The sequence below is a fragment of the Perissodus microlepis genome, chromosome 9 (genome assembly GCF_051167445.1).
Source record: "Perissodus microlepis isolate ML-2025 ecotype Zambia chromosome 9, ASM5116744v1, whole genome shotgun sequence".
Lineage (NCBI taxonomy): Eukaryota > Metazoa > Chordata > Actinopteri > Cichliformes > Cichlidae > Perissodus > Perissodus microlepis.
In genome coordinates this window covers 19,928,831-19,947,184 of record NC_140469.1, presented here as the reverse complement: position 1 = coordinate 19,947,184, position 18,354 = coordinate 19,928,831, and the positions used below count along the sequence as shown (strand labels likewise).

The 18,354-nt window shown below is 41.1% G+C and overlaps 1 protein-coding gene across 1 annotated transcript; it reads left to right on the top strand.

Annotated features, from left to right (window-relative positions):
* The first annotated feature begins 3,325 nt into the window (after positions 1 to 3,325).
* On the top strand, positions 3,326 to 17,959 carry mrc1a (mannose receptor, C type 1a). The gene is made up of 30 exons (XM_084939513.1): positions 3,326 to 3,491; positions 3,598 to 3,999; positions 5,238 to 5,411; positions 6,450 to 6,605; positions 6,682 to 6,795; positions 6,908 to 7,048; positions 7,136 to 7,315; positions 7,678 to 7,835; positions 7,916 to 8,032; positions 8,113 to 8,228; positions 10,882 to 11,030; positions 11,793 to 11,992; positions 12,085 to 12,200; positions 12,304 to 12,385; positions 12,480 to 12,624; positions 12,740 to 12,778; positions 13,084 to 13,247; positions 13,384 to 13,448; positions 13,566 to 13,666; positions 13,799 to 13,938; positions 14,093 to 14,198; positions 14,295 to 14,461; positions 15,210 to 15,315; positions 15,942 to 16,174; positions 16,286 to 16,451; positions 16,550 to 16,702; positions 16,789 to 16,905; positions 16,996 to 17,154; positions 17,247 to 17,279; positions 17,370 to 17,959. The coding sequence occupies exons 1-30, from the start codon at positions 3,419 to 3,421 to the stop codon at positions 17,609 to 17,611; spliced, it is 4,314 nt and encodes a 1,437-aa protein (XP_084795639.1). The 5' UTR covers positions 3,326 to 3,418; the 3' UTR covers positions 17,612 to 17,959.
* The last annotated feature ends 395 nt before the right edge of the window (positions 17,960 to 18,354 follow it).

The window sequence follows — 18,354 nt, the reverse complement described above, 5'->3', positions numbered from 1 at the left end:
ATACTGTTCATCTGCTGTATACAAGGGTTTTTTTGTTTTTTTTTTAGATCGACCACTTCTTCTTTTTTCCCATACTTGTCCAGTTTTTTCAAATTTTTTAAAGAAACACTGCACACCATCCTGAGACAGGCTAATTTTTCAGCTAATAAGTCTTTTGAAATCACCTTGTTGGCACATTTGCCATTTTGAAATGTCATATTATCCCTGTGACATTGTTGTCTTTGGTTATTTTTCATACATTCAACCTAAGAAATTGGAACAATTATATGTTTTTTTGACAGGTTTCTGGTAATTTAAAGAACTGGTTCTTTGCTATATTGCCAGTTATTTGTAGACAACACTGTTCTTTTACAGTAAGTTTGGTGCCTTTTTCATGCTTTAATGACTCTTAGGTCAGTATTTAGTATTCCAAAATCAAACAAAAGCATACCTCTGAAAATGGTCAGGTACAAAGAGTGAACTGGCAATGAGTGAAAAAGCAGCCAATGTCCAAAGAAAAACTTTGAAAGACCATCAGAAAGCCTGGAGAACTGTTACTCAAGACAACTTTTAACATGACAGGAAACTCTGGCAACTTGGTAACAAATATAAAGAAACAAGAGGTGGCTAAATGCTTTTGCACAGTACTATATTTATTGTGGCATTTCAAATTTAAGATATGTCACTGCTAAAACTGTACATTTTGCCTCCTTTGCGCACATCATTACACCGCGTTCCAAATTATTATGCAAATTATATTTTTCTCTGTTTTTTCTAAATAGTCGATTCAAATGACAGTCAGCATAATTTTTGTGTCATCCACCATTAGAGTATAATTCAAATGTTACTGATCAAAACTCCCAATGAACACAGTATGTTTTTCAAAAATAAAAAAGTTAAAATGCACTGTTCTAAATTACTACGCACAGAGTTTCAAAACATTTTATAGGTTGTAGAGAATTGAAAATGGTCATTTGTTGAATTTGCAGCATTAGTAGATCAATTTTACTGAAATCAAAAGCTATTTCAATCAAAAACATCTTAACAGGTCAAGTAGGACCCCTTATTTGATAGCAGTTTTACAATTCTTGCATCCATGGAACTTGTGAGTTTTTGGAAAGTTTCTTCTTGAATGTCTTTGCAGGATGCCAGAATAGCCTCCCAGAGCTGCTGTTTGGATGCGAACTGCCTCCCACCCTCATATTTTTTTGTTTGAGGAGGCTCCAAAGGTTCTCAGTAGGATTGAAGTCAGGGAAGAATGGGGGCCACACCATGAGTTCCTCTCCTTTTATGCGGATAGCAGGCAATGATGCAGAGGTGTTCCTTGCAGCATGAGATGGTGCATTGTCTTGCATGAAGATGGTTTTGTTGCAGAAGGCACAGTTCTTCTCTTTCTACAATGGAAGAGAGTGGTCAGTCAGAAACTCCACATACTTTGCAGAGGTCATTTTCACACCTTCAGCGACCCTAAAGAGGCCGACCAGCTCTCTCCCCGTGATTCCGGCTCAAAACATGACTCCACCACGTCCTTGCTGACGTTGCAGCCCTGTTGAGACATGGTGGCTGTCCACCAACCATCCACCACTGCATCCATCTAGACCATCCAGGGTTGCAATGCACTCATCAGTGAACAGGACTGTTTGAAAATTAGTCTTCATGTAGTTCTGGGCCCACCGCAGCTGTTTCTGCTTGTGAGCATTGGTTAGGGGTGGCCAAATATAAGGTTTATGCACAACTGCAAGTCTCTGGAGGATCCTACACCTTGATGTTCGCAAATCTCCAGAGGCACCAGCAGCTTCAAATATGTGTTTGCTGCTTTGTAATGGCCTTTTAGCAACTGTTATCTTAATCAGATGTATTTGTCCGGCAGAAACCTTCATCATTGTGCTTTATCTGCACGAACCCATGTGTGCTCTGACTCAGCCACAAATCTCTTACATTATGGTGATCACGCTTAAGTTTTCGTGAAATAGCTAAGGTTTTCATTACGTGTCCAAGGCATTCAACTATTTCACGCTTTTCAGCAACAAAGAGATACTCTGTCCTTCCTATATTGCTTGAAAATGGTGGTTTGCTTAATAATGTGGAACATCCTTCTTTAGTAGTTTTTCCTTTAATTGGGCTCACCTGGCAAACTAATGATCATAGGTGTCCGAGATTGATTTCAGTGATACAAAGAGTCCTGAGACACAATTCCATCCATGGGTTTAATTGAAAAACAACTTATTTAATCTTTATGACACTTAAACACAATTTGCATAATAATTTGGAACTAATTTTGGACTTGATGTCCTCATATTCTTCCATAAACAAATACACAGGATATGTACCCCTGCCTGAGATAATCCATCTCTGACAACAATTTATACTTACACAAAAATCTAGTCTGACTGCCAATAGATACCAAAGACCTGGTCACCTACACAGAGCAGAACGAGCACGCAAAACAAAAAAGGTTTGAGAGCAGAGGCAAGCAGCATGGAAAAATCAGATTTATCAGATAAACCAAGGATTAAGACATATAGTAAATGTAAAGTTCAGGTTATTTTAATTTAAAAAAAAAAACAACTTTAAAACTCTATTCAGTGTCATGACAAGTGAGCAAAGTGGAAAGCTACCACAGTCATTCTTCATTCTGTATGACTATTGTGTTCCTGACAGAAGTTCAGTTTTAACATTTAAGAAACTCTGGATCTATTGGTCTAAGCACCATAACTTGGTGTTTCTGCAGTTTGGAACCAAAGTGGTCAAAGTACCACTCATTTCCCCCAATAGGAAGCAGGATTTCTTCTTGTCCTCTCTGTCTTCTGATTGGTGTCATTGCTCTACTCTTCAACTAAAGCCTCATAGTACTATCCTGCAAAAACATACATCAACAAAGTACTACAAACCTCATTATATCGCTCAGGTCCTCACTGCAATCCTGTTCTTCTCAATCTCCCTTTGAATCTAAATTTAGTCTTGCACAGTGCAATCTGCTCTCAGGGTTCAAGCTCCAGGCACATTTTTAGCACATAATGTCTATTTATAACAGTTTAAAGTCAATGATGAAGTCAATAAAGGGAATTAATCCTGAAAAGGGTGCTTTGTGATATTTTTTTTTTTAAAAACAAACCCTTTTGCTTCTATTATGAGTCTTACCTGACACTTTAAGTTGACTTTCATTTTCTTGCTGAATGGAGAGGTCAGATTGTTTGTTTCCTACTTCCTGCCTACCCTGCCAAAAGGTCTGCAAAGCTTGTGGAACTTCCAGGAGTTTGACCAGGCATAAGTACTCATGTGACAGGATATCCATCTGTCTGATTAAAAAGGGAAGGCACTGAGTCTCTGGATCACTGTTGCTCCATGTCACACACCTTTGCATACACCAGACCCCTTTGCTCATGACGGGAAATCTCTGCTACAGCCTCGTCCAACAGTAACTGCAAACTACACAAGGATGATGTTGCCCTGTTTAAATTTTGCTGTGGTCCTCTGTGTCCTTCAAGTCTTCTGCATCACCGCTGATATAGGTATGTAACACAGAAACATTTTTGTTGGTTAATACACTTGTGGCTTCATTTGAAAAATATATCCCATGGGAATGTGTTGCTGAATTTTCTTTTTGCTCTGCTCCAGACACGAGTAGCTTCCTGATTTTCAATGAAGATCACAACAAGTGCGTAAAGGTGGAGAGTGCCGCCTTTATAACAGTGGATGCTTGTAATCCTCATGCCAAAGATCAACAGTTCAGATGGGTCTCTGAGTCTCGTCTCCTCAGTTTGTCCCTTAAGCTGTGTTTGGGTACTACAGCAATAAAAGACTGGGTGAAGGTGCAGCTCATGGAATGTGATGAGAGCAATGACCTCCAGCATTGGCAGTGTAAGAACGATACCCTCTTTGGCCTAAAAGACCAGGACCTGCACTTAAACTGGGGCAACCGCAATGAGAAAAGCGTCATGATCTACAAAGGTTCTGGGATCTGGAGTCGCTGGAGGATATATGGCACTCAGGGGGACCTCTGTTCAAAGGGATATCAAGGTAGGAATAATGGGTACAAGAGCCTACAAAGATAGCTAAACTTGAGTGTGCTTAAGCTTTGTAGAAAGTTTAGAAATGTGTTTTAGTGCATGCTTTAAAGTTGTTGTTTTTAGGAATTTGTAAAGAGCAATAAAATTGTTCTTACTTCCATTAAAATTATAAATGCAAAATATAATCTGTACAAAGTAAACTGGGTTATAAAAGTGCTATGGCTACTGATGAAATTACATTTACCATCTAAATATCTTAAAGTATGTGGAAGGTTTTTTTTTTTATCTGATCTGAGTACGAAACTTGGCTTGGCTATAATAATATTTATTGGGGATTTTGTAGTTGTCTAGGGAAAGTAACATAGTTCTTATTCTTTCCCCCTTCTTTTTGAATATTTGGACAGAGTATGAATGTTTTAGCACATGTTAGAATTTGGAGTTGTTTGGAGTGTAGCATTTGAGGATTTAAGCATTACGAAATTATGTTTTCAACTGCAGGTATAATTTTCAGAAAGATTTTCTTGGACTAGAAGGGAGCTGGTTACAGCATAGCTGTTGAGAAACTTGCTGTTCTTACTAAAAGTGAGCACAGTCAGGGATCGCTGGTGAGACAGCATAATTGTCAGTGCAGCACAGATAATAAGCAGTCCTTATGAAGGCACTCTCTGTGCACAGCATAGGCAGCAAGTCTCAACTGTATAACTGGAATCCATGGTGGATAGGTGAAAAACCCACACTTTTTAAAGCTTGGTAACTCAAACAACCAAAAGCTGTATTAAGTTTTAACATCCACCATCACTTTCAGGTCAAGCTAAAACTTTAGACTCATTTATCACATCTGATAACCTATTTGCAAAGTACAAGTATGAGTTTGTGTACTTTAATGTACTTTTGGTTTGGAGTGATTTGCAGTGATTCGTACTTACCATTTGCAACGTTTGCAGCACTTCCCAACATTCTGGAGCATTTTGGGAAAAACCCCTTTTCATCATGGGCACATGTCCATTACAAGCACAAGTTCATTTTCTAAATTTAAATGACTGACTTTAACCAGGGCAAGAAACCGAACACTACTCCTTCTCACCCAGCATCAGTAAACAAACTTGAGGGTAAATTGGCTGAAATCAATTGAATGAAGTTCTAAAAGCTTAAGAAAAGAACCCTAAGAAGTTGGGAGGCAAACTCTCATAATTATCAATCACATGCTGGTGAAATGACTGCACATCTCCATTATTTGTGTCTCCGCAGAGATATTCACACTGGGAGGAAATGCTTTTGGAACTGCTTGTCAGTTCCCTTTTAAGTTCCACGAGAAGTGGTACGCCGAATGCACTAAAGACGGTCGTACGGATGGACAGCTGTGGTGTGCCACAGAGAGAGATTATGATAAAGTGGGAAAATGGGGACTTTGTCCAACCAGAGGTAAGGAATGAAAAATCTCTCTTTAACCTGAAAGATGGTCTGATCCAGTCCACTTTACATCAATAATATGAAGACAGGAAGCCCTCCATGGTTACTTTTATTAAATCATGCACAAAAACTTTGTTTTTTATGAAGAATTAAGTGCTGCAGGCCCGTTTTCTGACCCTCTCTCACCTTTTCCTCTCATGGACTGTCAACACAGCACTGTCCTCTGTTTCCTCTTTTCACAGGCTTAAGTTTCCCCTGGCACTGCTCTTAAACTGAGGCAGGAAAGCAACAGCAAAATAAAGGGATCTCCCTTTACCAGACAGCTTTATAAAGTCAGAGTTCCGTCCCATCTGAGGCTGTAGAAGATGTTTCTTAAATTACTTACTTTATATACTTTCTTTCTTTAAGTTTTTAAATTCTTATTGATACTTTCTATTCCTGTACATCAGCTATTCCCAAAGTCAAGACTGCTGTGGCCCACTTAAAAACCACAGACTCCCATGGGGCCCACCTTAATCTTTCTTCTAATCAAAATACAAGAAAAGTCAGTGTATTTCTTTGAAAATGTTATTCAAAAAGCATAAACAACACAGGCTGTGTTGCCCAGTCAGTGTTAAGGCCCACCTGCCACACAAACCTCAGTACTATAATATCACAAACTAACCACCTCTTATTAGTAGTTTTAATTAACCTTTAATATAAATAAATACATTTATATACATATGTAATTGCATATACTTGTAATTTCAAACTGAATTTCTCTTATTACTGCAGCACCACCTGCAGTATCTTCACCGCCCACCAGGGGCCCTCCAGCTCACACTTCGGGAATCACTGTTATATATCAACATGTCATCAAAACAGACATGTTTTAAATTGTGATAGCACCCAATCTTCAGTCCATATTCAAACCATTCAGGGTAATAAAAGAAGCTGAATCCCTCACTGTGTACTGAAGTCAGGGAGCGTTCAATGAATTTAACTTCCTGATGCAAGTAATTTCCAGCTGTGTAATAATTTATAGCGCTTTGTGTCTTTACCATAATCTAGCATCCTCCAACTGGGTCACTGACCCAGTCACAGGGGTTCAGTATCAGTTAAACGCACAGTCAGTGTTGACTTGGTATCAGGCCAGGAAGAGCTGCCAGCAGCAGGGAGCCGACCTCCTCAGCATCGTAGAGTTGCATGAGCAGTCATACATTTCAGGTACATAATAAGCCTTGTATCATCTGTGTTTCATTGCTGATCATACATTAATTTCAAATGCATTTTTTACACACAGGGTTAGCAAATCATTTGGGCTCATCTCTGTGGATTGGGCTGAACAGCTTGGATTTTGACAGTGGATGGCAGTGGAGCAACGGAAACCCTTTCAGATATTTAAACTGGGCCCCAGGTTAGTATGTCTTGGTATATGTCATGGAATTGTGTGAGTTTTTTAAATACCTGGTGTACTTCAAAAGTACACCCTTTTATATTTAGCATTAACTAACCTGTGCTTCCCACAGGTCATCCATCATCAAACCCTGGGTTAAACTGTGCAACCCTAAATGCTGCAAAGGCCTCAAAGTGGGAGAGCAGCGTGTGCAGCAAGAAACTTGGTTACATTTGTCGTAAAGGAAACGCTACCAGTCTGCCCCCACCATCGAGTAAATTTCCATTTATTATGAGTCCAAATCCTTACAATACAAACCTACAAAGAGTATGTCCTTAGCCCTTCTGGTCTCTGTCCACAGCCAAACAGCCTGGCTTTTGCCCCAATCACTGGGTTCACTATGCAGGAAACTGCTACTATCTGGTGAGGACTGCAGAGATGTGGAGTAATGCTTTAGCTGCATGCCGCAAAGAAGGAGGAGATCTTGCCAGCATACATAACATAGAGGAGCAGAGCTTCATTATTTCTCAATCTGGATACAGTAAGTGTGCAAGAAGATAACAACAAATAACAATATCCTGCTAAAGTACTGAAATATCAGAAAGTAAGTACTCTGTCGTGACGTGGAATAGGCCTACCTATTACCTACCTACCTATAAATGAAAAGAAATAATTTTACATTTTGAGAAAATATGAAACTAGCCTTGAGCCAATTAGCTTAGCATAGCATTAGCTAGGTTGTACAGTATGAGCTTTGTAACAAACTATACCTGGCAGCACCTCCAAACCAGACTAAATAAATAAATTTGTGATGTTCATTAAACAATTCTATTATAAAAACAGCCTGAAAGAGTAAGGAGACATATATGACCACTTTCCGTCTCTCTGTACTTCAAACCTCAGTGCTGACAGATGTGCTCTGGATTGGCATGAATGACCAAAAGAACCAGATGCTCTTTGAATGGTCCGATCACTCACATGTCACCTTTACCCAGTGGCAGAGTGATGAGCCCTCTCATCTCACCAGCTTCCAAGAGGACTGTGTCCTGATTCAAGGAAAGGTAGCACAAATTCTTGCAAAACGACAATCAATTTTGTTATAAAGTTACTACTCTAAGACCCCTCTGTATTTCTTATACAGGATGGTAAGTGGGCAGATCACACTTGTGAGAAGTTGCATGGATATATGTGCAAGAAGAAGGCCTCGGCTAAACCAATTGGAGGCAGTCTAGCAGAAGTCAACAAAGGGTGCACGCTTGTGAGTTATGTCCTCTCCTTTAAATACAGGTGCAATTTAACAGAAAAGCCTTTATTCATCATTTTTTCTCCTTTTTTTAGGGATCAATCAGGTTTGGTTCATACTGTTATAACATCGGAGCTGAGAAAAAAACCTTTGAAGAGGCAAAGCAGGCATGCTCAGGAGCTGGTGCGAACCTGGTGGATGTGACTGATAGGTATATTTCATGTTTAGATGTTTTGTAATAGTTCAAATACCAAATGTCCATCCATCTCTCCATCCATTTTGTTCAGCTTATCTGGGGCAGAAGCCCAAGCAGAGAAGCCCAGACCTCCCTCCTCCAGCTTGTCTGGGGGAACAACAAGGCATTCCCAGGGGAGCCGAGAGATATAATCTCTCCAGCGTGTCCTGGGTCTGCCCCGGGGCTTCTTCCTGGTGGGACATGCCCATAAAACCTCACCCAGGAGGCGCCTAGGAGGCATCTTTGTCAGGTGCCCGACTCACCTCAGCTGGCTTCTTTCGATCTCGAGGAGAAGCGGCTCTACTCTGAGCCCCTCCCAAATGGCTGAATTTCTCACCCTATCTCTAAGGGAGAGGCCAGCCACCCTTTGGAAGAAGCCCATTTCTGCCGCTTGTATCCGAGATCTCATTCTTTCGGTCATTACCCACAGCTCGTGACCATAGGTGTGGGTAGGGACGTAAATCAACCGGTAAATTGAGAGCTTTGCTTTTACACTCATCTCTCTCTTAACCATAACAGACCGGTACAGTGTCTGCATCACTCTGGCCGCTGCACCAATCCGTCTGTTGATCTCCCGCTCCCTTCTCCCGTCACTTGTGAACAACACCCTGAGATACTTAAACTCCTCCACTTGGGGCAGGAACTCGTCCCTAACCCGGAGTGGGCACTCCACCCTTTTCCGGCTGAGGACCATGGCCTCAGATTGGGAGGTGCTGATTCTCATTCCCACCGCTTCACACTCGGCTGCGAATCGTTCCAAGGTGAGCTGGAACCCCATCACCAGATGAAGCCAACAGAATCACATCATCTGCAAAAAGCAGAGATGAGATCCTGAGACCACCCAAGTGAAAGCCTTCCACCACTTGGCTACGCCTAGAAATTCTGTCCATAAAAATAATGGACAGAATTGGTGACAAAGGGCAGCCCTGGCTGAGCACATCACCCACCAGGAACGAGTCAGATTTATTGCCGGCTATGTGGACCAAGTTCTTGCAACGGTTGTATAAGGACTGAATGGCCCGTAGCAATGGCCCAGACACCCCATACTCCCGGACCACCACCCACAGGACCCCCCGAGGAACACGGTCAAATGCCTTTCCCAGGGAGGCTGAGGAGTGTGATTCCCCTGTAGTTGGAACACACCCTCCGGTCCCCTTTCTTAAAGATGGGAAGCACCACCCCGGTCTGCCAGTCCAGGGGTACTGCCCCTGATCTCCACGCAACATTGTAGAGGCATGTCAACCAAGACAGCCCTACAACATCCAGAGCCTTCAAAAACTCGGGGTGGACCTCATCCACCCCAGGGGCTCTGCCACCAAGGAGTTGTTTAACTGCCTCAGTGACCTCACCCCCAGAGATTGGCTGGTCATCCCCTTCATCCCCAGATTCTGCTTTCTCCACGGAAGACGTGCCAGTGGGATTAAGGAGGTCCTCAAAGTATTGCTTCCACCACCCGACAATTTTCTCAGTCGAAGTCAGCAGCACTCCACCCGCACTATACACAGTGCAGGTAGAACACCGCTTTCTCCTCCTGAGTCGCCTGACGGTTTGCCAGAATCTCTTCGAGGCAGTCCAAAAGTCTTTTTCCATGGCCTCTCCGAACTCCTCCCACACCCGAGTTTTTGCTTCAGCCACCACCCGCTGAAGTCCAATAACAAAACAAGTGACGTGAGCATTGAAGTCTCCCAGTAGGACAACAGACTCTCCAGGAGGACCACCCTCCAGTACCCCACCCAGGGACTCCAAGAAGGCTGGGTACTCTGAACCGCCAATCGGCGCATAAGCGCAGACGACGGTCAGGACTCGTTCCCCGACCTGGAGGCGAAGGGAAAAAACCCTCTCGTCCACTGGGAGAAACCCCAACATACCGGCAGCAAGCCAAGGGGATACCAAGATACCCACCCTGGCCCGCCACCTCTCACCAGGGGTAACTCCAGACTGAGACAGAGTCCAGCCCCTCTCCAGGAGGCTAGTTCCAGAGCCCAAGGTGTGCGTTGATGTGAGCCTGACTATATCTAACCGGTACCTCTCAACCTCACGCACTAACTCAGCCTCCTTCCCCACCAGAGGGGTGAAATTCCGTGTACCAATTGCCAGTCTTGGTAGCCGGGGATCGGTCCTCCACTCCTGGCCGCCGCCCGGCTCACAATGCACCCGGCCCCCACGGTGCCTCCTGCGGGTGGTGGGCCTGCACCACCTTTGCTTTTTGTTCTATTGGTAGACCATACATTTTCAATATTGTGCAATAATTTTCATTTACGTAATCATTAGAAGTTGAAACTAGATTAAAATTGGATTGCACAGTCCTTGCTCATATCATTACTCAATTCTTGAGGAACATGGTTTCAGTTCTTTCTTCAGTTTTTTTTTGTTTTTGTTTTTTTATAGGGGATGCAAAAGAAATCACTGGACAAGGGTAGCTTTACTAGAGCTCTGATCACTTGATCGTGATTGCCTACTTTTACATAAAAATCCTTTAATATTAGAGCCTTCATCAGACTAGTATGGACAGTACTAAACCATGACATGAAAATTTGTATGTCTGTTTTGGACTTTACAACTATTCCACACTTAATTCTAATGCAGAAATGTCACACATATGCCAAACTTTGTGTATGTTTTCATGCAGATATGAGAATGCTTTTCTGGTCAGTTTGGTGGGCTTGAGACCAGAGAAGTACTTCTGGACAGGCTTATCCAACACAGAAGACAGAAACATGTTCAAATGGACGACTGAAAGAGCAGTCACGTTCACTAATTTCAATGTGGGAATGCCAGGTACGCTCTTTAACCTTATACACTCTTTAACTTATCACAATCCAGAGTCACTTTTGATGTGTGTTTGGCATCACTGTCCTGTTGAAATACCCATTTGTGTCCAAGTTTGTGTCCATCTAGCCAATGATTTGAGGAGAAGTTGTAGAATTTGGCAGAATTCACCCTTTGTGTAATGTAGCAGAACCATTGTCAGCAAAACAGTCCAAGAGCATATTGCTACCACCACCATGCTTGGCAGTTGATACAGTGTTCTTAATTTACTCCTCCCCTTTACTCCTATTATTTTGGCTGAATAGTGGACAGCTTCAAATTTCAGTCGAGCTTGAAGGTGCTGATTTTTGAAACTGGTTTCACTATTGACAGTGAAGCTGGGATTACAGCAGTTTCCAGTTCATGTCAATATTCAGTCTTGGTTGTTCCTAGCTTGTTCCTGAACTAACTAAATTTCCTCTCAATTGAGGGAGAAAGTTAGGGTCTTCTTCCAGATTTTGGCAATGTGGTGACACAGCTGAATAACTTGTACTTAAGCTAAATCATTTAAACTGATAATCTCGGAATCTGAAGTTGTTTAGAGACAGACCTTCCCAATCTACAGTTGTCCTTCTTCACTTCACTTGGTCTTTGCCATTGTTCTGAGTATGCTGTCATGATAATCATTGTCATGTAATTCATGATCACTAATGAGAAGTTATGCTCAACATAGTTTCTTTTCTGTATTTGATTGAATCTAATCCGTATGCTTTTATCTTACTCTAATAAAAGACAGAAAACAAGGATGTGTTGCCATGACAACTGGAGTTTTTGCTGGACTATGGGATGTTGTCAGCTGCAGTAACAAGGAGAAGTATATTTGCAAGAAACGTGCTGAGGGTGTGCAGACAACAACAGCTCCACCCACCACTCTGGCCGCGGCCTGTGCTTCTGAGTGGACCCCGCTCGGCAAAGGGAACAAATGTTTCAAAGTAGGAGCACAAACTTAAGAACAATAACAAATTTGCGCCGTTTCAGTAGTAAAACACTGGCTTCCCCCCCCCTTTTTCACTCCTTAATAAAGGCGTACAAGAAACGTCAAGAGGAAAAGAAGACTTGGTCTGAAGCACGGGACTTCTGCAGGGCCATTGGCGGGGACCTCATAAGCTTACACAGTCATCAGGAATGGAGAGAGCTCAAGTATATTTACTTGCACTAGCTAACAGCTTGCATATCTCAGAATTCATACTGGGTAAATCAACAAGTCAGATAATCAGTGCTTGTGTTTTTTACTTTCATACAGTGTCTACTACAGTGAAAAATATTGGATAGGCCTCAGCTTACAGGGAACCAATGGAGGTTTTGTCTGGAGTGATGGATCACCGGTACATAGCAATTCAGAACAATCAGGAAAAGCTTTAATTATTACTGCTCTCATTTCCTGCCTAATTATGTATCTTTCTAAAAACTTTGACCTAGTTTGACTTTGAGAACTGGGGCTATGGAGAACCAAATAACCACAATGACAACGAGCACTGTACAGAGATGGACTCTAACTTAAGAATGAAGTGGAATGATCGACACTGTGATGCCTACAATAGCTGGATTTGCCAGTTACGCAAAGGTGAGACAGGCGGATCTTATCTTGGAATTTCAGCTCACACAGAGCCATATTTCCAAACATTTGGTGTTAAATTAAAGCTTGGTAATATTTGTGGGTCTCGTTTATTTATTGTCAGGTGTGACTCCCAACCCCGAGCCTGTGATATCTGTACAAGGTAAGTTTAATTATTGTTCAGAGAAAAGTCTAGTTGATTCAACAGATCTTTTTTTTCCACTGAGAAATACAGTGTAGGTCAGTTGATTCACTATTTCTGTTTAGATTCAACGATGCCCTCTGCTATTTCATTGATTGGTCTGAAATGTAAATGTATACCTCATTAATTCATTTATGGTTCTTTGAGGCTAAACCCTAAGGATTCTCCAACATCTCTGGCTTTTTTCTTTTCATAAGTCAACTTAAAGATTTACAAAGCTGCCTGCATGACTGAACTTCTAATGACTGTTTTTGTTCTCTTTGCAGAATACAACACCACAGACGATGGATGGCTTCTATACAATGACAGCCAGTATTACCTGAACATGAACAAACAGAGTATGGAAGCAGCCAGAGCCTATTGCAAAAAAAACTTTGGTGAACTTGTAGTCATCACAGGAGAGAGCGAGAGAAAGTTCCTTTGGAAACAGGCAAGAAATATAGAATTTATTTTTAAACCTGATAAATCAAATCAGGACCTTTGTGCATTTTCTTTAAATTCTAAAATCCACAGAGTCTCTTCTTCCTTTTCCTCCTAATATAAAGTCGCATTTTATGTTTCAACAGATTTCTAGAGGAACACAAGGACAGTACTACATCGGCCTGATAGTGAATTTAGATAAATCATTTAGGTAAATCAAAATGCATTATTTACAACAAAAAAAAAAACCACTAGCTGTTTACAAACAACCTTCATCAAATGTTTAGGATTCTTGATAACTTGTTAATTCTCTTCTTTTCATTTTAAGCTGGCTTGATGGCACCCCTGTAACTTACACCGCATGGGAACACAATGAGCCCAACTTTGCCAACAATGATGAAAACTGTGTCACTATGTACAACAGCATGGGTGAGTCTAATACAGAGAAAATCTATATTGTAATTTATGGTAAATGGTAGCTAAAAAAATAATCCCTAAATCCCTTGAAATGATTTGAAATTGAATTCAATTCATAATTTTCTGTAAATTCTTCACATGTAGGGTACTGGAATGATATTAACTGTGGTATTGAGCTTCCTTCGATATGTAAGAGAAGCAACAGTTTTATCAATACAACAATGGCCCCGACCACAGCTCCGAAAGGAGGATGTGCTCCAGAGTGGCTAGCTTTCCAAGGAAAGGTAAATACATATGTACTACACAGATTATTCCAGGTAAATGTCTTTAATTAAACAAACAAATAAATAAAAAGTATGGAAAAATATCCTGGCCAAGTTGATTTCTGCCCATTTGTTATTTCAGTATAAACACCCTGATTACATTTTATTTACACAGTGCTACAAATTTGTTGTGGGGAATCACAAAAACTGGCATGATGCCAGGACACACTGCATAAACCAGGGAGGAAATCTGCTTTCTATAACCAGTGAGAAAGAGCAAGGTGAGTGACAGGAGTGTTGCAAAGTGCAGTTCATGTTTAAACATATCGGCTGATTTTCATGTGTCACTAAATTACATTGCAATAATTCCTTTTTAGCTTTCCTAACAACACAGATGCTGAACTACAAGGAAGATTTTTGGATTGGTATGAATGATGTCAACTGGGAGATGCGCTTTGTGTGGACAGATGGGAAAAGTATTTCCTTAACCAACTGGGCCTTAGGGGAGCCAGCATCAGCACCTCCAGGAAGATATTTTCACGAGGTTTTTCTGAGAATTTTTTCTCTCCCTCACACGCTTTAATTTAGAAAAGACATTGAATTAGACTGAGTGCTGCCTATCCAGACAGCTAATATTAAATAAACAGTTTAGTTTAACAGTATGGTACATGTATGTGCCCCAGATGGTCCCAGTCACCTTAGCACAGGATTAGGAAGAAGTCTAATATGATATTCAAAAGATCACTTTTAATCACTGAAATTGTAGTATTTCTTTGTTATCCCATCCTTCCAAGTCAAGGTTTGGTCTAAAGAACATATACAATATTTAAAATCTTTGTTTCATAATCAGTAATATAGAAAGAAAAAAACAACAGCAGCTATGTTTCCACTTATCGAGTTCAGGAGCCTCTCCCAGCTGCCACAGGGCAGAGGCGGGGCACACAGTGGCCTTTGCTGGGTGAAGAGACACAGAGAGATGGACATCCGTGCTCACAGCCAATTTAGAGTCATCAGTTAACCTAACCTGCCTGCAGAGCATGCAGGCAGACACAGCACCACTTGTATCTACTTTTAGTTAAATAAGTAAATCTGTAAACTCTTTTACTCCACCAGCCATTCTACCTCCATCACACAGTGATTACACAGATTATGTGTGCATGCCCCAGTGGTAATATTTATGTAAGACAATAAGGCAAACATTTACTTACTCAAACGGTGTGTAAAAAGAAATGTCAGCATACTGTCATCATAATACGACCAATGGAAACAAACCTTTTTTTTCTGCTTGACAGTCCTATGACTGTGTGATCATGATGGGCACCAGTGCCAGAAAAACTGGATACTGGAAGGTGGATGACTGTCAGTCAGATTATGGCTTCATCTGTAAAAGAAAAATTGGTGAGTAACAAACTGACGAGGCCACACTATCAGTAAAGCATGCTGTTAAATTTGGAGGCGCTCTCTATTATCCTTATCCTTAAATGTATTATGCAACTCACCTCTATGAGTCACAAGATCAAGCTTCAGACAACTTTTTTAACTCTTAGATCTGTGTGATGTCAGTGACTAACCCTAATATGGTCATGTTGCCTATGTTGTTGAATGATGGCAGTTGAGAGGACGCTGAATCATGATGTTGAAACAGGCATTACAACAGAAATGCGTCCATTACACTGCAGAGCAGTACAGCGGCTTGAAAAACAAAAGAAAAACACACAGAGAATGGCTAGGAGCCAAACAGGAAGCACAACCAGAAGCAAAACAGGTGATCTGACAAAAAAAGACGGGGTCAAAACAGGACTCTGTATACACAGGGGGCTGCTGAGGATGAAAAACAGGTGGAAGAAGGTCAAAGTACAGGAGCAAGTAATCAAACAGAAGTGAAAACAATGAGAGAAACAGGAGGGGTGAAAAAGTAAAGTGGAAAATAGTTACGTTTTGTGTAATCGAACTTGAGTTGCAGAGCCCTTACGTAGACATTTCTTGTGACTGTGATTACCAGCTAATGTGTGTCATTTACTCAGATTCACAAATTGCTGTCGAACCCACAACTGTGTCACCAAAGACCTTCTACAAGCTCGGCAATGACTCCTACAAAGTGGTGACCCAGAAAATGCGCTGGGATGAGGCCAGGAGGCAGTGCCAAGCAGATGATGCAGAGCTGGCTAGCATCCTGAGCCCCGTAGCACACGCATACGCCACCTTGCAGATTCTCAAGCTCAACGAGCCTTTGTGGATTGGCCTCAACAGCAATGTGGTAGGGGTCTACCGCTTACAGCTTATTGCTGGTTCAAGCAGGATTTCAAGTTGAGATTTTGACCTTGTTTCTAGCTCTGTGTCAGTTTTCAACGATTTTATTTTTTCACAGACTGGTTTTCACTTCAAGTGGGTGGATAACTGGGCTCTGTCTTACACCAAATGGGGCAAAAATGAACCTAAAAATAACTACGCCTGTGTGTATGTAGATGTGGACAAAACATGGAAGACTGCACCATGTACCAATACCTATTATTCCCTTTGCAAAAGGTCACCAGGTGAGACATTCTGTCTTTTACACTTTGTACACACTCACTATGCAAAGTTAGCAGGCAGCTCATAAGACTGGCAAACAAAACTGCTCCTTCTTTTTCAGTTGTAGCTCCCACTGCTCCCCTGCAGCTTCCTGGAGACTGTCCACAATCAACAAGCAGGAGAACATGGATACCTTTCAGAGGCCATTGTTATTCCTTCTTCAGCTCAGTGACCAATGACTGGGCGCACGCCTCAATTGAATGTATAAAAATGGGTAAGTAACAAATAATTCAACGTAAACAGAGAATTATGTCCATGTTTATGACCTTTAGCTTTAAACTGTTGTACCATGTTTATCAGGTGCTTCTCTAGTGAGTATTCAGGACCCTATTGAGAGTAAATTCATAGAAGAGAATGTGGAGATTCTCCAGGACAGTGCCAAAACCTTTTGGATTGGAATGTATAAAACCCATGAAGGTGAGGTTAAATTCAGCATAATATATACATGTATATACACACCGACACATTGGATATGTGTTGATAAATTAACATGTGTCTCCGCTTCAGACAAGTGGATGTGGATCGATAACAGCCCTTTGGACTATACCAACTGGAAATCAGGAATGCCACAGTCAGAGTCGTGTGTGTACATCAGTTCTTACACTGGTCTGTGGAGTACGACAGAGTGCAGAAGGTCATTTTCTTACATCTGCAAAACACCAAAAGGTAACTTAAATTACACGCTTTTTTAAAAAAAATATATATTCAATTTAGCCTTGTATGTATTTACTGATTTATTTACTGATTTATCATTTTAGTTATTAAACCTACAGAAAAGCCTCCATTTGTTGGTAAGTTGTTAAAAATATTTAACATATATTTTTAAATTTTTCAAATCTGAGTAATTTCATTGCTCCAACTTTACATTTTTGCCTCCTCAGCCCACGTCGTCCAGGAAACTACACACGGGTCCGCTGGCATCACTGTGGCTATAGTATTAATTGTAATTGCCATAGTTGGACTTGGTGCCTTCCTCCTGTTCCGTAAAAGGATACCTAGGATACCTGCCCCCACCCTGGGAGAATCCACCTTTGACAACAAGTTATACTTCAACAATCCAAACCGAGCAGCGGTGGACACCAAAGGGCTGGTCGCGAACATAGAACAGAATGAGCAAGCATAGAAAGGCAGGAGAGGATTGGCAATCAACCCCATGAAAATTAGATTTCTGTTTTCATTTTATGTTTATATTTTGGATCACTTTTCTGGAAACTGGAACTGTTTGGTGGGGGGGGGTTGGTTTGTTTGTTTTGGGTGGGGGTTTGAGGAAATTGTACGATTTGTATGAAAAATAGTGATTACAAATTATTGCGTTTTTGTTTTTCATGATAATGTAAAATGTGAAATGTGTACAAATTTTTTTGTTTTGTTTTAATGAATGATGAGAATGACAAAAAGTGAATTTGAGTGCTATTTGACAAATCTTTTTATGGCATTTAAATCAAAGCCCGATTAAAAAAATATGAAAACATGAAGAAAAAAAATTAAATTTTTTTTTGCTTTTAAGTGAATGAATAGAAGTATTTATTTACAGCCGTGATATACATGAAGACTGGGCTGATTTCCACTAAGTTATGGTAAACATGAATAGTTGAATCTAATAGAGCTGCAGGCAACATGCTTAGTTTCCACTGTGATGTTTATGTAACCATGTGTAGAAAGGAAAGAAAGAGAGGTCCTTCTCCATCAGGTGGAGAGCAGCTAATCACCTGATGGCAGGGAGGTGGTAAGTAAAGGAGGACAAAAAAACATTTTATTTATAAAAAACACTCCAGGGTGTTCAGGACAACAAAAACCTAAAAGCACACAAAGCAAACTAGCAGTCCACAGTATATTAAGCCTACAGTCACCATGGTCTTAAACTAA

What these genes read in the sequence shown, in the direction of transcription:
- mrc1a (XM_084939513.1), top strand. Translation starts at nt 3,419, where the DNA reads ATGATGTTGCCCTGTTTAAATTTTGCTGTGGTCCTCTGTGTCCTTCAA. An exon ending in TATTTCTCAATCTGGATACA is followed by an intron (nt 7,316 to 7,677) that starts GTAAGTGTGCAA and finishes TTCAAACCTCAG; the next exon opens with TGCTGACAGATGTGCTCTGG. An exon ending in TTGGCCTCAACAGCAATGTG is followed by an intron (nt 16,175 to 16,285) that starts GTAGGGGTCTAC and finishes ATTTTTTCACAG; the next exon opens with ACTGGTTTTCACTTCAAGTG.